General features: G+C 43.6%; 1 protein-coding gene across 2 annotated transcripts; it reads right to left on the bottom strand.

Moving 5' to 3' along the window:
• Positions 1-115: 115 nt before the first annotated feature.
• Positions 116-23,445, bottom strand: LOC115367637 (ankyrin repeat and IBR domain-containing protein 1-like). Of its 2 annotated transcripts, XM_030063480.1 has the most exons (21): positions 23,274-23,445; positions 20,196-20,539; positions 16,188-16,359; positions 15,925-16,056; positions 15,139-15,330; positions 12,253-12,370; positions 11,824-12,044; positions 10,826-10,914; positions 10,565-10,709; positions 10,131-10,291; positions 9,854-9,942; positions 8,980-9,110; positions 8,621-8,755; positions 8,414-8,500; positions 8,205-8,271; positions 7,076-7,221; positions 5,708-5,886; positions 5,445-5,496; positions 5,191-5,247; positions 4,884-5,007; positions 116-4,380 (listed from the first exon to the last, which is right to left on the bottom strand). In XM_030063480.1, the coding sequence occupies exons 2-21, from the start codon at positions 20,381-20,383 to the stop codon at positions 2,873-2,875; spliced, it is 3,993 nt and encodes a 1,330-aa protein (XP_029919340.1). In that variant the 5' UTR covers positions 20,384-20,539; positions 23,274-23,445; the 3' UTR covers positions 116-2,872. The 2 variants fall into 2 exon arrangements, with proteins under 2 accessions (XP_029919340.1, XP_029919341.1); XM_030063481.1 differs by lacking the exon at positions 5,191-5,247.
• Between the last annotated feature and the right edge of the window lie 265 nt (positions 23,446-23,710).

The following is a 23,710-nucleotide window of genomic DNA, read 5'->3' as shown; positions in this document are numbered from 1 at the left end:
TCTCACATTAACCCCGGCAGTGACCTGAGATAGGATCCACTGGAACATCACTGTTATCATAATAAAGCACTTCAAGAAAAAAAAAAAAAAAAAAAAAAAAAAAAACTCGGATCAATTCACTTTTCTGTTCTTTTTATTGAGAGTAAACTTTGCACTGACACTTTCATTTACAGTATTGGCCACAAATCAAACGTTGCCTCCTTTCTTATGGACCGATTGGGAATGTATCAAGTATTAATCTATGAAAGTGCAATCAACCTTTCTGATTTCTGTAGTTGTTTTGTTGACGGATGTTAAAATGTGAAAAATTTTGATGGAGTACAAAATGGCACGGACCCCTTCCATAAACAGATGCCATAAGTCCCATACAAAATCAAAGTAACGGAACATAAACACAACTAAGGATAGAAGCCATGCACGTCATTCCTCAGCAACTTGCCTGACAGCAGTGAATTAGTGCTAACATACAAAACAAGACATCGGTGTGCAAAATCAAATTAAGAGCAGGAAAAAACAAAAACAAGCTGCAGACTCAGTGCTTCAGCTGTGTATCCCGTTGCTTCATATGACCCGTCGGATGTGTGCAGTCCTAAATCTAGCCCTTGTCTTGTTCCCAAGCAGCTAGGGAGCAAACTCTGAAAGGGAGTGGGCAACATGAGTCGCATGAGCATTTCAGTCGGCTTCGTGAAATTTCATCATCTGCTTCTTCAGTGCAGTGACTGTTTTAACGTTCAGTTGTTGGAGTATGAGGTCATTTCAGGATTATTTGATGTATCGTCACCTCAGTTACATCCAAGTTCACTCCAGACCACTATACTTTGAAAGAAGAATGGCTAAATATGTCCATGTATACTGCTATATGGAAAAAAAAAATTAGACCTCAAGCTATAAATTAGTGAATACATTTTTGATTGCATATCCCGTTCTGTTTAACTGGCTACTTTCATAAAAACAAACGAAACAAATTGAACAAAACCAGAGTCTTGGAAAGGATTTCACTATCATTTCATACACTACATCTACAGTATGTTGGGCATACCAACAAAATGTCATTAAACCCCCTCTCTACTACTACCACCAGTCTGTTTCCCAAAGCACCTACACATATCTCAGCACAACAGGCAGTGTTTAATCCAAACGTTTGTAAACACTCCAGCCGGGCGTTATAGTTTTAAGACAGAGGCTGTAAGACAACCTAGGAATCAGAGTGCTAGGCAAGGAGAAGTGATGCTATTGTGCACCGTAAACCTCAGTGTATGGCAACAGTCACACCAAAGGGGTGTGTAGTCAGTTATCTTAGATTAGGCATTCTGTTAAGATTGGACTTTTGTATTAAAAAGTAATGATACTAATAAATACCCATAAATAAAATTAACTAATTAAATATGATTTAAATAAAAGGCACACAGACCCAATACCTCAGGCCTTGCATTTAAGAATTTTCATTGTCATAAGAGGGGAAAAAAAGGAATAAAAGGATAAATAACAACAGCAAAACCCCAACCCGTCTCCCGTTATACTAGCACTATCAATAGCACACTGAACTAGCCATCAATAGTGGAAAAGATGTGATAAAAACAAAGCCAATTTGAAAAAGACTGAACACCATAAAGCCTGATAGTCAGCCTGAAGATCAATTTCTGATTAACTGTGTTTAAAAACCATCAAGTTTCAGGAGTGTTTTTTTTGTTTATTAACTTATACTTCACCTATGAACGGCAGCTCATCTCTGATAAAAGCAAAGAGAGAAATATCTAACGCGGTGTCATAGTGAGTGGGAGGCTCTCCTTAAGCCAGAAGACTTAGGTTCAATCCCCTCTGACAACCAATATTCATCCTACTCATGTGTTTTCCTGGACCAAAACACTGATTCCCCACCAGCTTCAGGAGTGCTGTTCTGTATCTCAGCCTGACCTCTGACCTCCCTGTGGAGGAAAAAAAAGAGAAATTCCCTTTGTGGTTCAACAGAGCATCACAACATAAGTATGACTATGAGAAACACCAGAGAAGCTAGTTGTACTGGTATTATCAGAGCTGCGATGTCAGGTGGAAACTTCACTGATGTTCCTCGTCTTCCTTTACAGCTTAACAAATGGAAAAAGCAGTTGTGGGTTGGCTGTCTACCAGAACAGGCACAGTGTGCATGAAGGTCCAAAAGCAGAATTAGCCCCTCTGATTGTACAGTACGCTAAACGAGCTCCAAGGTTGCAGTTCTCATATTTGGCTCTCAGAGCCCTTAACAGGCTTATGGTTGGGTCAGTGTGTTAACAAAGTGTGCAGCCGTTATGGACCACTGCCAACTGCTTGGAGGGTGTAAGAGGCAAGTCTGGAATTCAGTGTGATCAGCACCAAAGCTTCACCCTCAACAACTGAGAAGACAAATTCAAATACAGGAGGCAGTGGAATAAATTAAATTAAATGAATGTTCAGCATTATGTGTACATATTCAGTAGCTTTCTATTGATGCCCTCAGTGTCAAACACTCATTCATTTTGAATGTCAAAGAATAGTTTGTCTGTTCCTACCGCAGACAAAAGCACTTTTTTTTTTTTTTTTTTTAAATCACACTGCTTATGACATCATCTTTACTGGACAAAGCCCTCGCAGCTTTATGTCCTCTCTAGATACAGTATAATACATACAGTAAACACACAAGCCCCAGAGAAGCAGCTCTTCCACTGGGGCATCACTATTCCATCTTATATTTTGTCTTTTTCCATCTTACATTCTATCAGTGCTACTCTCCAGTTTTCCCAGTATTTCTTTTTCCTTTCCTTTTTCTGGTTCATCTCCACTGATCCATTAAATTCTCTCATTTATTAATATCTGTACTTAGCCCAGTCATCTCTCTCTCTGTCTCATTCTCTTACTATCACACTAAGTGTACTTGCTCTTCCCACTCCTCAGGTGATTGGTCCTCTTCTAACTGAAGGGTGAGGTCTAAGTCCGTCTCTCTGGCCTGGGCAGTGTGCACAGGACCGTCTCCATGTTGGGAGTGTGAGCATGGGTGTGTGTCTGCTTCGTCCAGCGACACGTTTGCCACACACCCTGTGTTCACACCCTCCTTGTCAGCCTCTCTGTTTTCCAGCTCCAGTGTGTTGGGCCTCAGCGTCTCTTGGCCTTCCACGCCCCCAGCACCAAGAGAGGGACTCATCACCCCTCGACCCACCTCCAGCTCACCCACCAGGGGCTGCCAGACTGGGGCAGGAGTGACCTCCCGGGAGGTGTGTCTCTCTGAGCCAGTCTCAGTGACTGTGTCAGGGGAGGACTCAGTTTCTGTGGTGGGTGGGGAGGGGATGAGGGCCAAGCTCTGGGTGTTGTTCTGGGGGTTTATGTTGTTGCTAAACCAGGCCATGATGTTGTCCAGCAGCTGGGCACTGGCTGCGGGGTCTAAGGGCTCCAAACTTTCAGGGTCACTGGGAGTGAAAGCCCCACCTGGTGGGATCACCGGTGAAAGCAAGAGCTCTGGCTCAAGGTCTGGAGAGGGGAGGCACAGCTGGCCAGGGGGCTGCGAGGCTGCCTTGGGGGTACGTTCAAGAACATAGGAGGCAGGACGTTCCTGTGTGTAAGAGCTAGTGAGTGCTGAGTGGGGGTTGTAAGAGCTGTCTGGTTTCAGGTTGCTTTCGTAAGTGGCTGAGTGTTCCCGTTTATATGAACTAGGATGGGCGGGATTCTGGGTGTGTTCAAGTTCGTAGGAACCAGTGTGTTCAGCCTCGGCCAAGTAAGTGCTGGAGTGGCAGTGACTCTGCTCTTTGCTGTCGCCGCTGGGATCTGAGCTCTGACTGATGGTGATATGGTCAAGCAAATAAGGAGCGGTCAGTGTGTTTTGAGCTTGTCTATGGCTGCGGTCGCTGTAATTAGCTTCCACGGTGTAAGCAGCAGTGAGGGTGCTATGGTTGTATGTGTGGTGTGAACATGGCTGGTCCTGTGTATGTGTGTCGAAGGTGTGTGTGTCTAGGTCGTAAGGAGTGGTTATATTCCCTAGTTTCATAAGGCTGTCCCCCAGCTCCAGCAACTCTGCACTGAGGGAGGGGGGTGGAGGAGGGAGAGGCAGGGGGTTAGAGGCAGGCGGCTGGGGAGAGGAGTCTGTCCTGGTAGGGGGGCGGGGAGGATCCAGGAGGGAAGGAGGAAAGGAGGAGCCTCTGGCCCCTGGAGGCCCGTCTGTGTTGGGCGAGTGTGAAGAGACACCACCGAGGTCTCCTGTCGGACCAGGCCGCCTCTCATGTCTCTCCGGGTCTGGTCTACCCTCCATCCCTCCCTCCAGGCTTCTCTCTCTGCGGGACTCCTGGAGGGACAGCTGGATGGCCAGTAGGATGTTTGGGTCATCTTCGTCCAGTGAACCCAGCGCTCGTCTGCGGCCCTCACTCCTCTCAGGACCTTCTGGAGCACAAACGTCAAATTGAGACACAGAGTAAGGACTGTGTTTGTACAGCCTGAGTCTCACTTAAACCCAGTGATGATCAATGGTCTTTGGTCATAAATAAAATAAATTTCCCTAGGCAAAATTTATATATAGAAGTACAGAGCATAACTGGAATAAGACGTTTGTACATATACATAATACTGTACACACGTACTGTATGTTGTGTATGTTATGGTAAATGTGGTAAAATGTGTCATACTGAGTTCATGTACAAAATGTAACAGACCCATTTTTTGGGAGAAAAAAAAAAGGAAAAGAAAAACCATTACTCGATATTCATTATTCAATATCTCTAAAATAAAAAGGACTCTTGATTATTTGCACCAAACGGAAACGTTAATCATTTTTATGAGTGTAGGTGTCACTTTATTTCAAAATGGTGGATAACACTGAAACGAAACTTGTAAAAACTCTTTGTATATATGACACACACACATGTAGTAAATACTGTGTACTAGACCTGTGTTTTCACTCCTCCTGCTAGTCTCCGGTGTGTTGCTGTTGCTCCTGATGCTGTGTAGACTCAGCATGTCTCCTCTACGACGTGGCCTGTGTCGGCGGCGGTACTGGATGTCAGCATATTCCTGGAAAAAAAAAAGTTATTACGAAAACAAGAGATTGTTAACAACTGATAATGTGTCTAAGAGGAGCATGCTCAGAGCAGTGATCCAAGTTAGCAAACAAAAACAGGATGCAGCCCACGCAGATGAGCAAAACACAATTTTCTTGCAATATTGTGGAGATAGTAAGAGATCTCTGTGTGTTACCTGTGTCTGTCTCTCTCTCTGATCTCCTCCTCCCATTACAGAGTGACGACTCAGCATCTTAACACATATAAGCAAACTAGGTCAGCTGCAGCCACAGACATGCAGGTGCACATGACTTCATATTGAAGTGGGTCAGTGAACACATGTTTAGGAAGTAGCATTAGCTTGGCAAGAGGCAAAAAGCAGAGGAGAACAAAAAGTTACTGTGTTAGTGTATTAGTGTACGGTATGACAGAGGCAGCATTTTCTTTTACCTCTGGAGAAGCAAAGCCCAGGTACTCCCAGTCCCATGATCCTCCAGGATAGCTGAAACACACACAGAGAATGTTTTCTTACAAAGAAACATTAATTAGAGGACTTGTTTTTTAATTTGATTCAGTCTTGTTTGAAAAAACTTTTTATGCCGTTTCTCTTAGTATGTGTCACATATGGCAATATTTTTCCATTTCAAATTCCCTCATTCACTTCCTCACACATGGAGCAAAGCTACGTATTGTCTGAGTGTGTGTGTCCATACTTCCTGCGGGGGGCCTCAGGAGAGTCGTTGGGAGCCACGCCTCGGGCCACAGAGGCCAGGAACTCCTGCCTCTTCTGCTGGACCAGGCGGGCTGCGCTGATGATCTTGTGGCAGGGGGTTCTCAGGTAGGGCCGGTTCACCTTCTGAGCCAAATCCTCCACCACCATCTCCAGGTCTGTCTGGGAGGACACACACGCACGCAAATGACAGGTTCAGTCTATCTACTCCAGGACAAACTCCAGGACAGGAAATTCAAATTATGTGTAACTCACATAGATCAGACCTATATTTATGCACTCATATTTTGAAAAGTTAGTCTTAGAAATGGCCGCTATGTCCACTACGCTATGTCCAATACAATCAATCAATTAATCAATCAAGAGGGAACCACACTTTAATTTCATTATTCAACCTGTTGTATAATGACAAATAAACTTCCTTGTATCGTTGTATCCTTGTACTCAGTCTGTTTTTGCACACCTGGTCTGCACCTATTGCAGCCAGAAGAGCCTCCTCTCCCCATCAAGATTTCACACCTTTTCCCTTATTAGTGGTATTTGGGTTTTTTGGTAATTTTTTTTGATAAGGTTTCAAGTCAGGGGGTGTCATCCTGTTTATCTGTTGTGAACTTGTGGGCCTGTACAGCCTGTTGAAACTGTAAACAGTTCTAACTGTTTACAGCTCTAAATAAACTTGAACTTGTTCAAGTTGGTGTCTGGCAAGTAGTGATGAAGCTATTTATTGAGTAATCAGTTGGAAGATAAATAAATGATTATAATTATGATAATCAATAAATCATTTAAGGAATTTATCAGGAAAAAAATATATCAAACATTTTCTGGTTACAGCTTCATAAATGCTAAGGATTGCTTAATTTTCTCTCTTTGTAATCAATATAAAATGAATACTGGAGTTTTTTTTTTTTTTGGCAGCTGGTCAGACTAACAAAGCAGTTTGAAGAGATCACTCTCCCTGCTAACTTTTGATGGAAATTTGTCATTATTTTGGCCATTTTGAGAGACAAAATGAATCACTGATTATTTGAAACAATAACTGCTAGATTAATCAACAATAAAAAATAATCCCCAGCTGCAGCCCTACTGACAAGATCAAGTGCACATCTGGCAGTTTAAATGTTTTTGCCAAGTTCTGTTTTGTTCTGCATGGTTTGGAATCATAATCTTAACATGATCTGACTGAACAACAGAGGCATTACCACAGATGGAGTATTAACATCTCCAGAGGAGAACTAAGTGGTGAGAAAATGTGAGTAAATTATTACTTTACAGACTATAAAACACTCAGTCCTAATTCCTTCTCAGAAAGATGACCTTTTCTGTTGACAAGATACAAAGCAATCCAGATTACCTGCATGAGCTCGAAGATCTCTTTCTGGGTGCTGCCTTGCTGCAGAAAGAAGCCGTAGGGATAAGAGCACTTCAGCACACGCCGCGTTTTCAGCAGCTCACACACACCGTCCTCAATGAACTGTGTGTCTGGAGGAGTGCCTTCACCTGAGTGGACAGGGACACACACAAATACACTCAGAAAAACCATCCAGTAGCCCCTTGTAAATGGTCATACTTGAGGTGTGCATAATGAAGCAGTTGCCTACACACAGGCTCCAAATAGATTTATTGTGGCTTTTTATCAGTGATTCTAGCTCTAGCTTTATAACACTTGTTTTTAACGGAAACACAAAAATTAAAATTTTGTTTCATGTTAAGAATAAACAAGTTCAAGTAATAAACAAGTAAATTGTGATAAGCTGAGACCTATTTGGCCCTGAAACCATATTCAAACCCCTAAAAAGGAGTTGAAACACAATTTTCCACACATCTTCCAGCAAACTGCAGCTGAGTCAGGAGCTCCTCAGTTTGAGGACAGCAAACCTACAGGGGGAAAAAATGGGGGCTGGAGCACACTGACTAATTCACAGCTTTTATTGATTCAAACAAGACTTTTCGACACAACTTTGTCTTCGTTAGAGTCAACATCTTCTAGCGTCTTGTTTGCATCAATAAAAGCTGTGAATTAATGAGTGTGCTCTGATCAGTAAGGTCCCAAATACTGGGCTCATCAAAGTTGACTGATGAAACTTTGGGATCAATTGATATAGACGGTGCAAAATGAAACAAAAAAAAGCATTAACAGCATCTCTATCAATGTGTTTAACAAGCCATCACTCCTGTCAATGTGACTTTGGGATCAATGGATATAGATGACAAGAAAAATAAAATAACACTAGTATGGTCTTCACCTTTCCTGCAGCAACAAGCCTAGACAAGGTTTTCACGTGGATAGGATTATATATCAAAAGGACAATGTCATATGGTGAGTACAGAAATGCATTAGAGGCTCAAAGCGCTGTGCTCTGTATTACTCCTTAGCTACTTGAAAGCCCTTAACAAGCAGTTGGCTTGCCGCTAACAAGCAGCTAACTTTCTGATGTAGTTCTCCCCGGCAACAGTCTGAGAGCAGTGTGGTGGAGACTCACGGCTAATGAAGGCTCTGCTTAGCTGCTCCATCTTCTCTTTGGCTGTTTTCAGCAGTTTCTGCTCCAACTAGTAGAAGAAGAGACAGCACACACACGTCAAATATTTTCTGACCATCAATTTGATCAAATGTACGCCTTGACGCACACAACAGCAGTCAAGTCATGGAGTATATTTTTAAGTACTGAATGTATGTGTCCGTGTGTGTTACCTTGTAGCTGTGTTCATGGTTCTTGAAGCGGGTATAGTAGTGCATGAAACGGTCCAACTCCTGAAAACTTTTGTGCTTCTTTTCTGCCTATAACAAACAACAACTCCCATTCGTAAAAATTGTATGTATCGCTTGCATATCTGCATGTGTGTTCATATGAATCTGTGTTTGTGTGAAGGACTAGCTGACTACATTTTCTGTGTGTACCTCAACAGTCATCTCCTTGGACTGCTCCTCCAGCTGCTGGATGACCTCATAACGAGTGCAACGGTAGTAACCTCCTGTCGACGAGCTGTGCTTCTTCCACTCCTCCAGACAGATCCAACAAAAGTCATACTTACACTGCAGAGAGAGAGAGAGAGAGAGAGAGAGAGAGAGAGAGAAATGTAACCTCATAATCTTAATAAATACACTGTATGGGTTGGTATAAAGTCTATCTAGTACTAAATAGATAAAAATATTCCATTATCATTCAATTCTTTGATCAGAGAACATAAGGACATTTCCTTGACTTGTGTGTGTATGTGTGTGTGTGTGAGAGAGAGAGAGTGTGTGTGCATGTGAACCTTGGCACACTGCATGTGATTGCAGCCTTCGTTCTTCTGAATGGGCGACTTGCAGTTGGCACAAGGTTTGGAGTTGGTCAGTAGCCAGAGGCAGTTAGCTGCGTCTTCATAAGCCTCGCTCACGCCTGCCACTGTGGAACAAACACACACACGCACGCACGCACGCACGCACGCACGCACGCACGCACGCACGCACGCACGCACGCACGCACGCACGCACGCACGCACGCACGCACACACACACACACACCCATAACATACATTAGCAACATGTAATGTGCTAGAGCCCCACAAGTACACACATTTGAGTGGCGACCACCTCAGTTGACTGGGATGCATTTTTATAGATTATTATAAAGGTGTTAATATATGGTTACTGATTTAACATTTTAACTATTTATCATTTCACTTTTCTTTCTTCTTGCATTTTTCTGGGGATTTAATTAATTATGTCAGTTTTATTTGATTTCTATTTTATGTGAAGCTCTCTGTAACTGTGCTGTTTTAAAAAGTACTATGGAATAAAAGCTATTACTATTAACAGCAGTATTAACAAGATGTATCAACACTGAAACTTATGCAAGTGCATTCTCTGATTTCTCTGATCATTCTAGACTTTCTGCTAGAAAGTCTAGAAATTAAAATCAAAATGATGAATAGCTGAATCATCATACAAACATCAGTGATCTGGACCCCTGTTACCATAGTGGAGAGCACATTAGACGCATCCTGGTAGGCCTTACTGACAGCTGCCTGCCTTTAAATGGATGCCAGGATTGTGGTCATAGTGGTGCCAGCTGAAATGGGTATTAATAACATTAAAAACTACTACTACTATAAATACACACACACACAAAACACACAACAGACTTACACTCCTCAGGTTTCATTTCTGTGACTTTCTGAAGCCAGTTCCTCCATGTCTGACAGTCACACGGCTCATGAGCCTCACCAAGGCACTCCCTGGAGGTAGGAGGGGAAACAGAGACAGGTGGAGTTGAACACACCACAACACGTAGAGTTCAGTCTCAGTGTCAGTGTTAGAGTTCTGTGTTTTATGTATATTAACATTTTGGTCACCTTACATGGTAGTTTAACAGTTTCCCACACCATACTTTGTTAGATTTTATGGCAACAAATCGTGGGCGTACCAGCAGAAGAGGTGACCCTTGCCGCAGTCGACAGCCGGGGACGGCAGCAGTGGGAAGCTGTGGGGGTCGTTGTCCCCAGGGCCCGGTCTGGTCAGCCGCACCGCCCGCTCACAACGCACCGCGGGACACCAGCGGATGGCTGGATTGTTCTCCACGAACGCCTGGAGGACAGAGGAGGTCAGAGGGACAGGAGAGATGGACCGAGGGAGGATGCAGACAAGGAGGAAGAAGGGAAGAACAGCACACAAGAGAAGATGCGAGAGGGAAAGAAAGAAAGACAAACATACAGTTAAAAGGTAGCACAAAGTGGGACAGAGGATGAAGAGACTTAAAATAAACGAACACTGAGAAAACAAGCATTCATCTAGGTGTCGTTTGACTATTATATTAAATGTAAAATCGGTATTTGTCAGAGTGTGAGTGGGCGGTTCTACCTTGATGTCAAACTGCAGGTAGCGCTGGTCCATCTCTCTGGAAATCACACTCTCAATCACATGTACGGGCACCAGCTGGTAGCAGTCATAGGCCGGGCAGAAGATATTGTGGGCATCACCCTCCTGGATTTTTACGTTCAGGAACCTGAGAAACAAAGACACACATAAATGAGAAGTTAGATGCACACACATTGAAACACACTGAAGCATTGAGGAACATTTATATCCCCCACCACCACACCCCCAACCATGGGTCCCTACCCCTCCCAGCAGGCTCTGCAGAACTCATGGCCACAGGACATGTCGACTGGATCCTCAAACACTGAAATGGAGCAGAGACAGATGCCACACTGCAGGGAGAAAGAGGAAACACACATCATGTTATATTGAGGCTTTTTGGCACTGTATAATATCACTAGTTGCTCTTCATATTATTTATCCGATTATTCAAGATCCAACATTCAAAGGTGGATGCCTTATTGCTGTGTCAACATCACTATAATACAACTTGTATCCATATTTATACAAAGGCTCATGCAGTTCAGTGAGTGCACACAGTCTAAGCATTATTAAATTCCACCCATCTCCTAAAATACACCTAAAACCTCTTTTAGCTTGTACAAGTGTAGAGGCAGAAAGAACCTAGAAGCCTGATGTAAGATAGCTGCTTATAAATGACAGGCAGTGGCTTGTCTAATTACACCTGCTGTGAGACTAACTGTGGATAAAAGCCTAATGGTTATAAATGCACGTCACCTAAAAAAATGAACAAAAAAAAAAAGCAGACAGGACCAATACAGCAAGAGACTACCTACAAATCACATTTCAACAAGATTAGCAATCCCATTTTTAGAAAAATAATATACAAAACAAAACAAATAAACAACAACAACAAAAAAAACCTAGTGAGCTGAAAAAGCGCATCAGAGCATGGTTGTAACTCTTACTTAGCATCAACCAGATTTGGTGAGACCTCTATGAAAAGGTAATAAATGCAATAACGCAACAATATAGTTTGAATACTTGAAAGTTTTCTTATATATCACCTAAAGGAGCATTTATATATAAATAGACCTGAATTAAACAAGGCAGTGAACACATAATGTACTTTCCAGTGTTACTGCCACCACAACCTACCAAGTAATCCAATGTGAACCAAGTGAATACAAAAATCCATACAAAAAATCTGTTTAAAATCTGGGATTTTAAATTCTGTGGCAATACAGAAGAAATCTGATTTAAGCCATCATGTCTCTCACCGTAGTCAGGCCCTCCTCTGCAGGGGTGAGGCAACTGTCGGTGGGAGAGGTCAGGGTGAGGGTGAGGGGCGAGCGGGGCGTCCTGGGGGTGCGGGGTGAGGGGAGGGTGTCCCAGGCGTTGTAGCCACTTGGTGGAGGGGTGGGCATGGCCACACCTGAGCGCTGGCAGCAGCCCTCAGAATCCGACATCCAGGCTTCTAGAAGCTTCTCTCTGTCCCAGTCTGAGATACGGGGTGGTCATACACACACACACACACACGCACGCACACACACAAAAGAATCACCTATATATTATTCCCGTACATTTGAAAACTGTCGCAAAATTTGACAGAACAAACACTGCGACATCCATGGAATTTCCTATAGACACACGCATGTGCATGATGCATGTGCAGACACACACACACAGACACACACACACACACAAACCGTGTGCTCGGAGCAGTGCCTCGGCAGTGAAGAGGGGGGCCTGCAGCATGTCTGCCGTCTCTACAATCAGCATGTCCTTCAGTCTGCGCAGGTCCTGGAGCTTCAGTCCCTCATAGGGCTGGAAGGATGGAATGGGGGAAATTGAGAGATAAGGAGAGAATTAATAGAGAGGGGAGAAGGGAGAGGGGTAGGCAGGAGCGGCCAGAGGAGGAAGAGAGGAGAAAGAAAGGAGGAAGTGAAAAGGGGGACCAAAGAGAAGGTGAGGAAAGTGAATGATGAGACAAAATAGAAAGAAGGGACAGGTATGAAAAACAAAAATATGGGTTTGAGAAATGAAAATGTGAAAAAGATGTGAGAATCACAGAATAGGACAAGGATAAAGGGCAGTGGAAGGAGAGAGGTGGGAGAGAGACTATGTATTAATATGAATTTGGCTGCAGGAGGGCAGATCAAACTGCAGGCAGCAGCCACTGCTTGAGGTCCGCACTGGGTGTCCTCCATTTAACTGGAACCCAAAGAAACATCAGGCAAGGTGAGAGTGTGTGTCTGTGTTTACTTCTATTACTTAATTTGTGAGTGCAGGTTGTGGAGGAGGACATCCTGAGGAAGAGAAGATAGTTTATCCAGTGCACTGGCACTGGGACCATTTGAGAGTGACGGGTCAAGGTCAGGGTTAGGGCAAGAAGGGCAGTGGAGTAAGAATGGTATGAAATAGTAATGGTGAAACTAAAGCTGATGAAGAGAGGCTTTATTAGCTGACATTTTGTTTGAATTTAGCAAGAGTGTTACAATGAGTTAAATGAGTTAAGATAACATGTCTTCATGTTGATAGCACCAAGCGATAGCGATAAACTTCTTTCTAATGCCCATTTTACACTGACTTGAAATCCCACTACCTTCTGGGACTTGAGCTTGGTGTAAATGGGTTAAGTGGGATTCCAGTCTTGCGTTCTGAACCCTGCAACAGCCCCAGGTAATGATCATCTTCAGCTCCAATCGAGACGAGTGCAAACAGGTCACCTGCTAATTTGAATGATGCTCTACATTTTAGACATACAATTCTAACCTCAGTGTAACTTTAACTTAAGTAATAATGACAAATAATCAATGAATCACCATCTTGGATTGGACTCTTGCTTATGTTCATGTGCAGTTGTAATGAGAGGCAACCAGGGTGGAATGTAAGAGAAAATGCTGCGTTGTCAGCTGGGCTGGAAGTTTGTGACAACAGTGATGCTGGAGATGAAATATGTGCCCCAGGACTTCTGCTGATGTGAACTGTGTCACCTGCATTTTTTTTAGTCCTGGGCCGAAAAGTATAAAACTTGCTTGCTTGGTGTAAAAGTTGTATAAATCGCCAACCATTTCCATACTGAACATGCTGTGTATGCTTCAGCTTTAAAGTTATGGTTACAGGTTATGACTTATGAGTTTAACTTGCCCGCTATGAGGGTTAAGTCGGGGTGTCGTCCTGTTTGTTTGTTGTAAGCTTGTGGGCATGTAAAGCCTTGTGAGACTGTAAACAGTGATTCTGGGTTCTAACTAAACCTGAATGCATACAATCAATGGAAGTTCTTCTCTGCATGCAGGCCAAGTGTGTGCAGTTATTGTACATATACAGCAAACTTGTGAGCAAGCCAGATATTTTTTTGCCTTGAATGTACAGCAAGGTAATCTTTAAGTTGGGTTGTTCTATTTTAATATTCTGTTTGAATGTCACACTTATAATGTGCATTAATGTTAATGTATTATGTGCCATCTAATGGTGTGGGTGTGCGCTCATATATCTCAACTATGTGCAGAGTGTGCTGTGGTTTCTCATCCTTGCATCACAGCAGCTTATAATCAATGGCTACATACAGCATGTCATTATACATGCCTGTGCTACGATTGTCTTTGTGAGATGTGCCCATCATCTTACTTTAGCATTGTGTTCCTCTGTGTGTGTGTGTGTGTGTGTGTGTGTGTGTGTGTGAGAGAGAGAGGGAGAGAGAACATATAACGAATATGCATGTATTATTCATCTACTGTTACCTGTGTAAACGGTGAGCTCATATCACAATTCCTTCTGTGCATTACTTTTTAATGACTACTTTGGAAGTCATACATTTTTTTTCACAACCTCAAAAAAATTTGATTCCATCCAAGAGTGTTTGCTAATCTTTAATTCAGAAAACCCCTGAAGGAGTAAACAAAATATGACACGGCTTTCTCAAAGAAATAATGAGATGCTTCAGTTTTTCTCTGTATGAGCTGTAGCACCTGAGCGAGGCTGGAATAAACTTACAACCTCGTGCTCTGCAGGCAACCATCCCACTACAGCACCAGCGGTATCCCTTCTGACTAGCAGCTTGGAGCTAACAGGCCATCCCACAGTTGCTACAACCTCTACAGCTTGTGTTTATGTTATACAGTGCACAAATGACAGTAGTATGACTCAGTCGCTGACTAAAATCGGTGACCAGCAGTGTTTCCCCTACCATACAAATCAGTGGGTGTGCTGCCCACTAATAATAATCATCTGCCCACTAATCCACTCTCTGGCCTATACTTGACCATGGTTGAGTACACAGCCTTAATTATGTGCGGTAAATTCATTTAATTTCATGTATTATTACTATTAGTAGTAGTAGTAGTAGTGGTAGTGGTTGTAGTAGGAGTAGTAGGGGTATATTTTTATTTGTTTGTAAGGTGGAAAAATAAATGTTATGTGTAATTCAGTATGACTTTTGTGTCTTGTTGGACCACCCCTGAAAAATGAGAGGCATAAGCTAATTGTAAGATATGCTGATTCTAATTTTCTAAATAAATAAATAAATAAACATCCACATTTAGAAACCTCCCTGACCAGCAGGGAACTCCCGGATGGTGCGTCTGTGGTCTCACCTCCTTGCATCGCAGCAGGTTGGTGTCGCTGTGCGTGTCTGTTTGTGCCTGCTGAGCCGAAGAGGAGGAGAAAACCATCTGTGACTCCAGGCTGAGGGCCAGCTCTGTGTGGTGCTGCCGCTCAGCGTGGTCGCATGGCGTCAACTTGTCCTCGTCCTCAACAAAAAGGTCTGCCTCACTCTGGATTAGCAGCTTGAGGGAGGGAAGGGAAAACAAAAAAGACGGGGGAACAGAGAGGAAGGGAGAGATGGTTAGAGGGGGAGGGAAAGAGAAAATAAGAACATGAAAAATAAAGTGAGTGAGAGACAGAGGCAAGGAATGGGAAGGAGCAGAGAAAGTAAACAAGGGGAGGGAGGGAGGAAGACAAAAGAAAAAGGAAAAAAGGAATTAAGTGAAAGCGAGAAAAGTATAGCATATGTATGTTGACAAAGATTGAGGAATGACTGAAAATGAAGTATAGAGGGGAGAAGTGAATAACTTGCACTTTATGCTGCTTGTCCTTTCAAAGCTCTCCTGCCACCTTTTCCTCCTTCATGAAGCTAGCTACACTTTACACGCTCCTTCCCACTCTCCATATCAGAGTCAGGCTCACTTCTCTTTCAATTCAATCAATTCAGGAAATGGATTTTCTACTGAATCCAGAAGCTGTAAATCCTTTGCCAAATCCAGCAGACGTGGAAGTGGTGAGAATGAACACTCCATCATTATTATGTGAATTATAGTTTCAGTTTGCATTCTGACTTGAAAGGACTCCAGTTTTCTGTCCACACTCTCTTGTTCTCTCACCTCCACGCAGCTCTTCATGCCTGCGGCGGCGGCGTAGTGCAGACAGGTGCTGTGGTGGTTGTCGGTGGCGTTGACATTGGCCCTCTCGTACTGGCCCCTGTCCAGCCTGGCCCCCGTCCAGCTGAGGATCATCTAGAAGGGGGCAGGACACGCACACACACACACACACACACACACACACACACACACACAAAATTATTTGTGGATCAGCTTTGTCGACTGAATTAAAAGGAACAAGCTTCAATATATCGGTGTACTTGTACCTGCAGGCAGTCTGCACGGCGCTGCTCGTCCCTTTGGGGTCGGGCCAGCCGCGGGGAGAGCGCCCCCTCTGGCAGCAGCAGGATCTGCGGGCCCTGGCACAGCACGTGGAGGCACGTTTCGTTGTGCACATTTCGTTTGTTAGGGTTGCCCTCTTTGCTGTATAAGAAGGACCTTGAGGGAGGGGCAGGGGAGTTAACGTGGATGGATGGATGGATTCAGGAGGGTAGAGTAAAGAAGAGAAGGATGGGATGAGGAGAGAAAAATATATAGTGAGTTAGGAAATGAAATGGATTACGAAAGAGTGGCGGTGATTTGCGGCAAGAGACAGAGCAGGCAGACAGGAGAAGATGGAAGGAGAAGAGTGAAACAGAGTTAAGAGAGAGGTGGAGTGTCAGGAAAGGAAATGATAGAATGGATTGCAAGAAAAAAACGTGGGATTAAGTAAGAGAGTGATGGCAGATACGAGTGTAAAAAGAGGGTAGAGAGAGGGAGAAGAAAGGAAGATTGCTGAACATTGACTATTTCTGTTTAACATCCCTGAGATAATGGACAGGCAATCGTACACACATGCCCCCTCCTCCCAACACACACACACACACACACACACACACACACACACACACACACACACAGACCACAGAGTGATGAATTTGCCAGCTGCAGTGGGAGCCAGGCTGTGGTTGCAGATCTGTTTGGTAAATAGGCTCTCTGCCCTCTGTCCATCAGGACCTCCATTTACTGATTACGACTCCGTCCATTCCTTTTTTCTTTGGCTCCACCCATCTCTCATTTTTCTCTCTGTTTCCTGCTGCCTTTCCATCTTTAAATATCTTCTCTCTTTTATCTTTCACTTCCCCTTTCTGTCATCATCTTCCAGGTAATTTTCCTTCTCATCTCCTCTCTTGCACTTGACATCCTTTCCTCCACTTTCTCATGACAGCTGAAAGTTAGAGAAAACACTGGTAGTTTTTTCTATTACAGTATCAATTGTGACACATCAAATGAGCCTCTCAACATAATATCTGTTGAGAACAAATGTCAAAAATGTGGGTAACTAATAAGATCTCAAAGGATTTACACTGTTTGGATACACAAAATAAATGTAGATATGTGGATTTGCAACCCAAATATTCTGTAAAACAGCATAAAGTCTTGTGGGTGCTGTCTAGAATCTCTCTCCCTCTAAGACAACACTGGCGTCTCTAGCGATTAAGATGTTGCAGTAGACTATCCAGTGATTTGAACGTTCCTTCTTCCTGTCCCTCCCTCTGCTGCCCTCTTACTCTTTCACCTTCTCATCCTGCCAGCCACTCCCCAGCTGCCAGCTCCTACAGCCTCCCTGACGACTGGATACTGTCAAGGAGGTCAATTCACCTACACAGCAATAATCACTAATCACTCCCCTCTTGACTACACCCCAGTGCCCCCACAGCTCCTACTACACACACACACACACACACACACACACACACACACACACACACACACACACACACACACACACACACACACACACACACACACACACACACACCACAACCTTATGATAAGGATGAATGGCCCTAATATAAGTCTAGTGGAAGTGGAAGGAAAGAACACAATCTTTGCTGCAATCGTCAAGCACCAGAGTTGCTGTTCAGGATCTAATTTAATGAAGGCTCTTGGAAAAGGCTTCTGGCGAAGGTTATAATGTGTTTTCACTCTGAACTGGATTTGGTCATTGGTCTGTAGTGAGAAAGCACAAGGTGCCTCAGCAAGAGGAACACTTCAGACTCAAAAAAGAAAAATGATGAAGAAAAGTGTTGTCATGCTTAGTTAAAATGTTGTACCCTGACTATGAAATTTCTTTAAAGCAAAATTGAATTTTGGTAGAGTTGGGTTGTATAGTTACCTGGGTGTTAAATGAGGTAGTGGAATATCCTTGTTAATTGCCCCTACTCCCTTGGGCTGCATTTACCTCCACAGAGCAGCAAAACAAGTCTCCAAAAATAACACTTTTAGCACATAAACAAATGTGAACAAAGCCGATTAGGCCATTATACAAAGTAACAAGCCCCAGTACCCATTTTTTAGTTCAGTTATATGAAAGTGCTACCAGGCCGTTTCTTCCTGACACAACAATAGTATTAGTAGTCTCCTGCAAATGCTGCATGCCAGATCTACTTTCCAGTTCAAATAAGAAAATAACAGGAAAAGAGCTAGCTAATTTCCACAAAAATGGGTACACGGACATGATGTTTTTTAAACTGGCATATTCTGCTTTTTTTGAGTTCGCTGAAGTGCTAAAAATGGTATTGTGGGAGCCGTTTAGCCATGTTATGGAAGTGAATGGAGAGATACAAACACAGTGTTCTGGATTACCAGTCCACAGGAGCAAGAGCAACTAACTTCACCATCATGTGAATTCATATAACATCCAGGTAAGCATACAACCCAACACCCAACAAAAATTCAGTTTTGTTTCAATTCTTTGCTTTCCTTCAGTGAATCAAATCTACTGTTTACAACGACTGATAAATTAACAATAACCATTCACATATTCTGAAGACTGTGTATTCAGTTGTTGTCGAGGAAGGGTTGTGCTTCCTGAACCACACCCATTTTTCCAGTAAAACTCGTAAGTGCACAATCCCCTTATCTCACAAAGATTACCAGAACCGATATGCAACAAAAATCTTAAAAATAAGGTAGTGCATCCACAAGCCCTCACTCTTCCACTATCTGTGATTGGTTATTTGGTCCAGGTTTTGCCAGTCATTTATCTGCTGCCTGAGTCTAGTCAGGTTGTATGAACCAAAAAGCATTTCCTGTGATACTTATCGAGAACGCTGCGCTGTGTCCAGCCTTCCTCTCCGGCCTGTTACCGGTTAGCAGGAAGACACACAAATAAACTGCAAATGGAGTGTCTGAGTGCAATATACAGTCAAATACACAACAGAGAACCACAACACACACACGGACACTGTTTTTCTATTGGACCTTTATCCCTTCACACACAAACACAAACACACATACACACACAGATAATTCACTGGCCTTTTCAAACAGCTTCCTCTGCCCCCCCTGTAATCATGGGGAAAAAGGGCAAGAGAGAGGAAGAGTACAAGGAGGAGGAGGAGGTGAGGAGGGCTACTGAGTCACAGAAGCAGCTGTCTCACTCATGGCCAGCAGCCTGATTATACCCACAAGGAAAAAAAGCGATCCACTGTGTCTTACTCTCTGTAATTTTGTCTTTTGACCTCTCTCTGTTGCATGTATTCAGTGACCATTTATGTCACAGACACACCCTCCCCTCATCCAAGGGAGGGAGGGTGTGTCTGTATGTGTACACCAGTTCTGAGTAAGACTACATGTGTAGGACCATGCAGGTGCATTGAGATTAGGGCTGTCACGATGTCAGATTTCCAGCACGATTATTGCAATATCAATAAAAAATGCAAAATCATAATGCTATCAGTCTAATTAATCTTTTATTTTGTTTATTGTGTGTTTTGTCTCTTTTTTTAGCGAATGGGCTGCATGGAAATCACAGATCATCTCAAATGGTTGTGTGTTTGTTTGTATGTCCCTCGAAGGGGCTGACAATGACGTCAGCCCATGACAAATAAAACACACCAGTTCATTATGAAGCACTCAGAACCCTGTTTTTAACATGCCATGGATCACTCAATCACTTTGAGTCTGCCTTTAATTTGTCACTCCTCTTTATATTCCCTGGGTAATGAAATCAAAGCAGTCATTTTGTCTGTGAATGCTTGTACTTGACTGAAAATATGTGTCACTCAAACTATGTGCATGAGCATCAATATGACATAGTAGCGCTGCAGTGACTACATTGTCCATGGCAGCACTAAAAACTTATTTATTAATCCTAAACAAAAGGACTATGCTTTTTTTGGTTTCTGGCAGGAAAACTGGCTTAATTACACTACATTTATTTGACTTCACACTTCTGTTTACTCCATCACTGCTGCATGAATACATAGGAAACTCTCTGTCTGTTTTACCTGAGCAGCCGTGTCATGGCATGGCGGCAGACGTAGTGCAGCGGTGTGTTGTGCTGGTACTGCTCTCCATACGACGCATTTGGGTCCAGGCCCTCCCTGAACTGGGGATTGCCTTCATACAGCTGCCAGGCCAGGGCCTCATCGCCGCTCACCAGGGCCTTGCGAAACTTGGTGGCAGTGTTGCCCATGGCTGCAACCTCGCTTAGGGCCACCTACTTTGGAGTTGTGATAGATGCCTGCCTGTCTGCCTGCGCTGTCGTCCTCCTCCTCCTCCTCCTCTTCCTCCGCCCCCGTTCACCACAGATTGGAAGTTAGAGCAACATGGTTTGTGGTATGCCCCTGCCCTGGAAGATGGAGAGAGAGAGAGAGAGAGGGTGGGTGACAGAACAGAGAGAGAGAGAAAAAGATTGATGGGAGGAAAGGGTCACAGATTTGTAGGGCAACAAGGACATGAGAAGAGGAGGCAATTAGAATGAGAAGAATGGAAAAGAAGGCGGGAATGGGATGGGAAAGAACAAGACACAAATAGTGGAAGAAAAGAGCAGGAAGGAAGAGAGATAAAGAGGAACACAGAGAGAGAGAGAGAGAGACAATCAATCAGTCCATCCATCGATCAGTTGGGTGTGCCGCAGCAAAGATGTTATCTTACAGGAAAGAGAGGAAAAAAGAGGGACAGAGAAGTGAAGGCAGACAGGGAGATGACTAGAGTGAGGGAGTTGGTTAATTATGTCCACACCATTGATTTGTTAGTCAGCTGATAAAAGGCAGAGTCAATATTACCACTGCATATATCAGGCTGTTTATTTATTTGTCTGTTACAGGAGATATGCGTGAGTGTGCATCTAACCATGCAACACTAATATTCTGGAACCAAACCAGTTTTGTGTTGTTATCAGGCTCCCAGCAAAAGAATCACAAGCATGACAGCTGTAGCTGCTAAGGCTCTTCTCCTAGAAAACTACTTAAGCAAGTTTAGCTCTCAATGTCTGTCTTTTTTCCCCTTTCTTTTTAAACCACACACATAATCACCATCTTTATCAATATGTTCTGCTTCCTTTCTCTCCCACACACCCGGCCCAAAAAAGGACACACTTTGTGCTTTGTTTAACACACACATACACACACACCATTACATCCTCTAATGAGTGTAGCCTGTGTGTGCATGTGTCTGTGTGTATCGGGCTGTCGAGGGTATCATTACAGTCTTCATTCTATAGCCATCTGTCTGGCCCCATACAAAGAGCCTCTTTTAGCCGAGCTACAGTTGGCCACTGGCTGGCCAGCTCTGGAACATTTGAATAATGTGGCTGGCTGCCTCCATTTCTACGTAATGGCAGACGGACACAGACAAAAACATAGACAGACAGACGGAGATGTACAGGCCATCCAGAGGGCTAACACCGCTGATAAATAATAGTCAACATTTTGTGAGTTCTGCTCCAGTGATGCCTGCAGTATACTGGATCTTGTGCATGTGTGCGAGTGTGTGTGTGTGGGGGGTGGGGGGTACTACAGTTAATAGGTCAGTCTGTCTGCTTGGCTCTCTGTTTTGTGCACAGAGGTTTACTTCCAGTTCACTTCACCCCTCTCTGTGTCTCAGCCGGTCTCTCTCTCATGCTAAATAAGGACAGACAGCCTGGACGTGGCGGAACTTAGAAATTCCAGAGATCTTTGGGCCCTGCTGTTAGTGGTTTGTAGTGACACTGCTATCATCTGCTATTACCAAAGCCTACAAGTCATTTAGCGGTCAAGTGGAGCAAGGCTAAAGAGGACAGCTTGTGTCATTGTTGAATGAGCATTTGTCTTATCAGTCTCAAACCAAAGCGCAGGAGATATGGCCCTGTGGTATGTTTAAAAATTTAAAAAAAAAAAAAAAAAAAAAAAAAAAACACTAAGGCAGTATTTGTCATAGGTGTCACATTGTTATAACACCGCAGCTTTGCACAGCACAGGCTTGTAAATCCTTTTCCTGACTTCAGCCGTAAGTCCAATTTAACAATCAAGACTTGGCCGACACAAGCTCAAGAATCCCAAACACATGACCTCTTAAAGCATGAACTTGGTGAATATTCTTGTCAGGAATGCAGGAAGCCAGGCCATCACTGCCACCACTGCCAGAACACCATAACTGTCTCACAATGCACAGTCATTTATAGAGCACAAGATCCTCAGTAATATAATACAGAAGTGAGTCCTGAAACAATAACTAAGGTCTAAAACTTGTGTTCAGTTGAAGAAGTCGGTAAACCAATGCTAGAGCAAATGTTCAGTGTGACAAAAGTCAACTCTGAAACGTGTGATGAGTTTTGGAACATACTGTTCTGTTGACCAACATTTTTTGTTATTCAAATCACGGTTATTTAAAAGTCTCAGACAAGACTGTAGTCCTGATTACATGGATTCGCAATAAAAATCCACCTCATAAAACGCCACAACAACTGTCAGATGCCAAAGTGCATTTGATAGTGGTGTCAGCTGATCTCTGACCTGATATCAACCCTAAAAATCACGGTCAAACGTGTTGCTGCGGGCTGGATGACAGTCTGGTTGTGGTGAGACACATTAAGAAGAAGAAAAAAAGACGCATCACGAGATAATACAGCCCCAATTCATTTCCATTTCAGCGTTGGTTTGCTAAAACTAGCTAGGTCACGCGTGTTATCAGCTCCATTCAGGTCAGACCTCATGTGGTTTAGCCGTGGAGAAGTGTGTCAGCATGAAAATGGACCACAAAACAAACACAGAGAGCCCGGAGAGAGGTGGCTACCCAGCCGACTTGTGTGTGCTTGTGTGCCCATGCGGCCCCACAGACAGCACAGTTCACGCTTCTTTTGTTCAACAACACCGGACAGTCTCTCAAATTAGACCAAGTGGAAAGCGAGGCGGCCACGGCACCGAGAAGGGCGACTTAAGACTGTTTAACCGTTAATTTTGAATTTAGGATAACAAAGGCTGTAGCGTTACCGGGGGGGAGACAACAACCTAAGGCAAGCCACGGCAGCTAGCAAACCTTCTCCCGGGTTAACGTTAGCGAGTTAGCCTCAACATCCAAATCTTAACCGACAGCGTTTTACTTACACGGTCGTTTTACTTGGTCGATAGTCGCACATCCAAAAACTTATGTAAATCGACTGCCATTATCTTAATAGTGTTGCTCGCATCCAGGTTTTCAGATGAACCATCCTCTCTGCCGCCGGGACCCAGCAGGGATGATGCTGAGAGCGGAAGGCGAGGAGTCTGACTGGGTCGCTTCTGCTCTGTTGTTGTTGCTGCCAAAAAGAAAACCGCACTGCGCAGGCGCCAGGTCAACCGTCACACGGACTTGTGTCCTCTGATTGGTCGACGTCTGGGTGCGCTCGTTTTGTACACTTTAGTGCTTTTCTCCCATTCTGAGAGATTTGCCTGAGCTCTGTGTGTTTCAGATGAGCGCACTCGTGGAAATTATGAGCACATCGATAAACCTTTAAACTTTAGTTTATTGACAATTTGAAAAAATACAATACTTCAACATCTTG

This window comes from Myripristis murdjan, chromosome 11 (genome assembly GCF_902150065.1).
Source record: "Myripristis murdjan chromosome 11, fMyrMur1.1, whole genome shotgun sequence".
NCBI classification, from domain to species: domain Eukaryota; kingdom Metazoa; phylum Chordata; class Actinopteri; order Holocentriformes; family Holocentridae; genus Myripristis; species Myripristis murdjan.
Note: the sequence above shows the minus strand (reverse complement) of the source record. Positions and strands in the feature narration are given on the sequence as shown.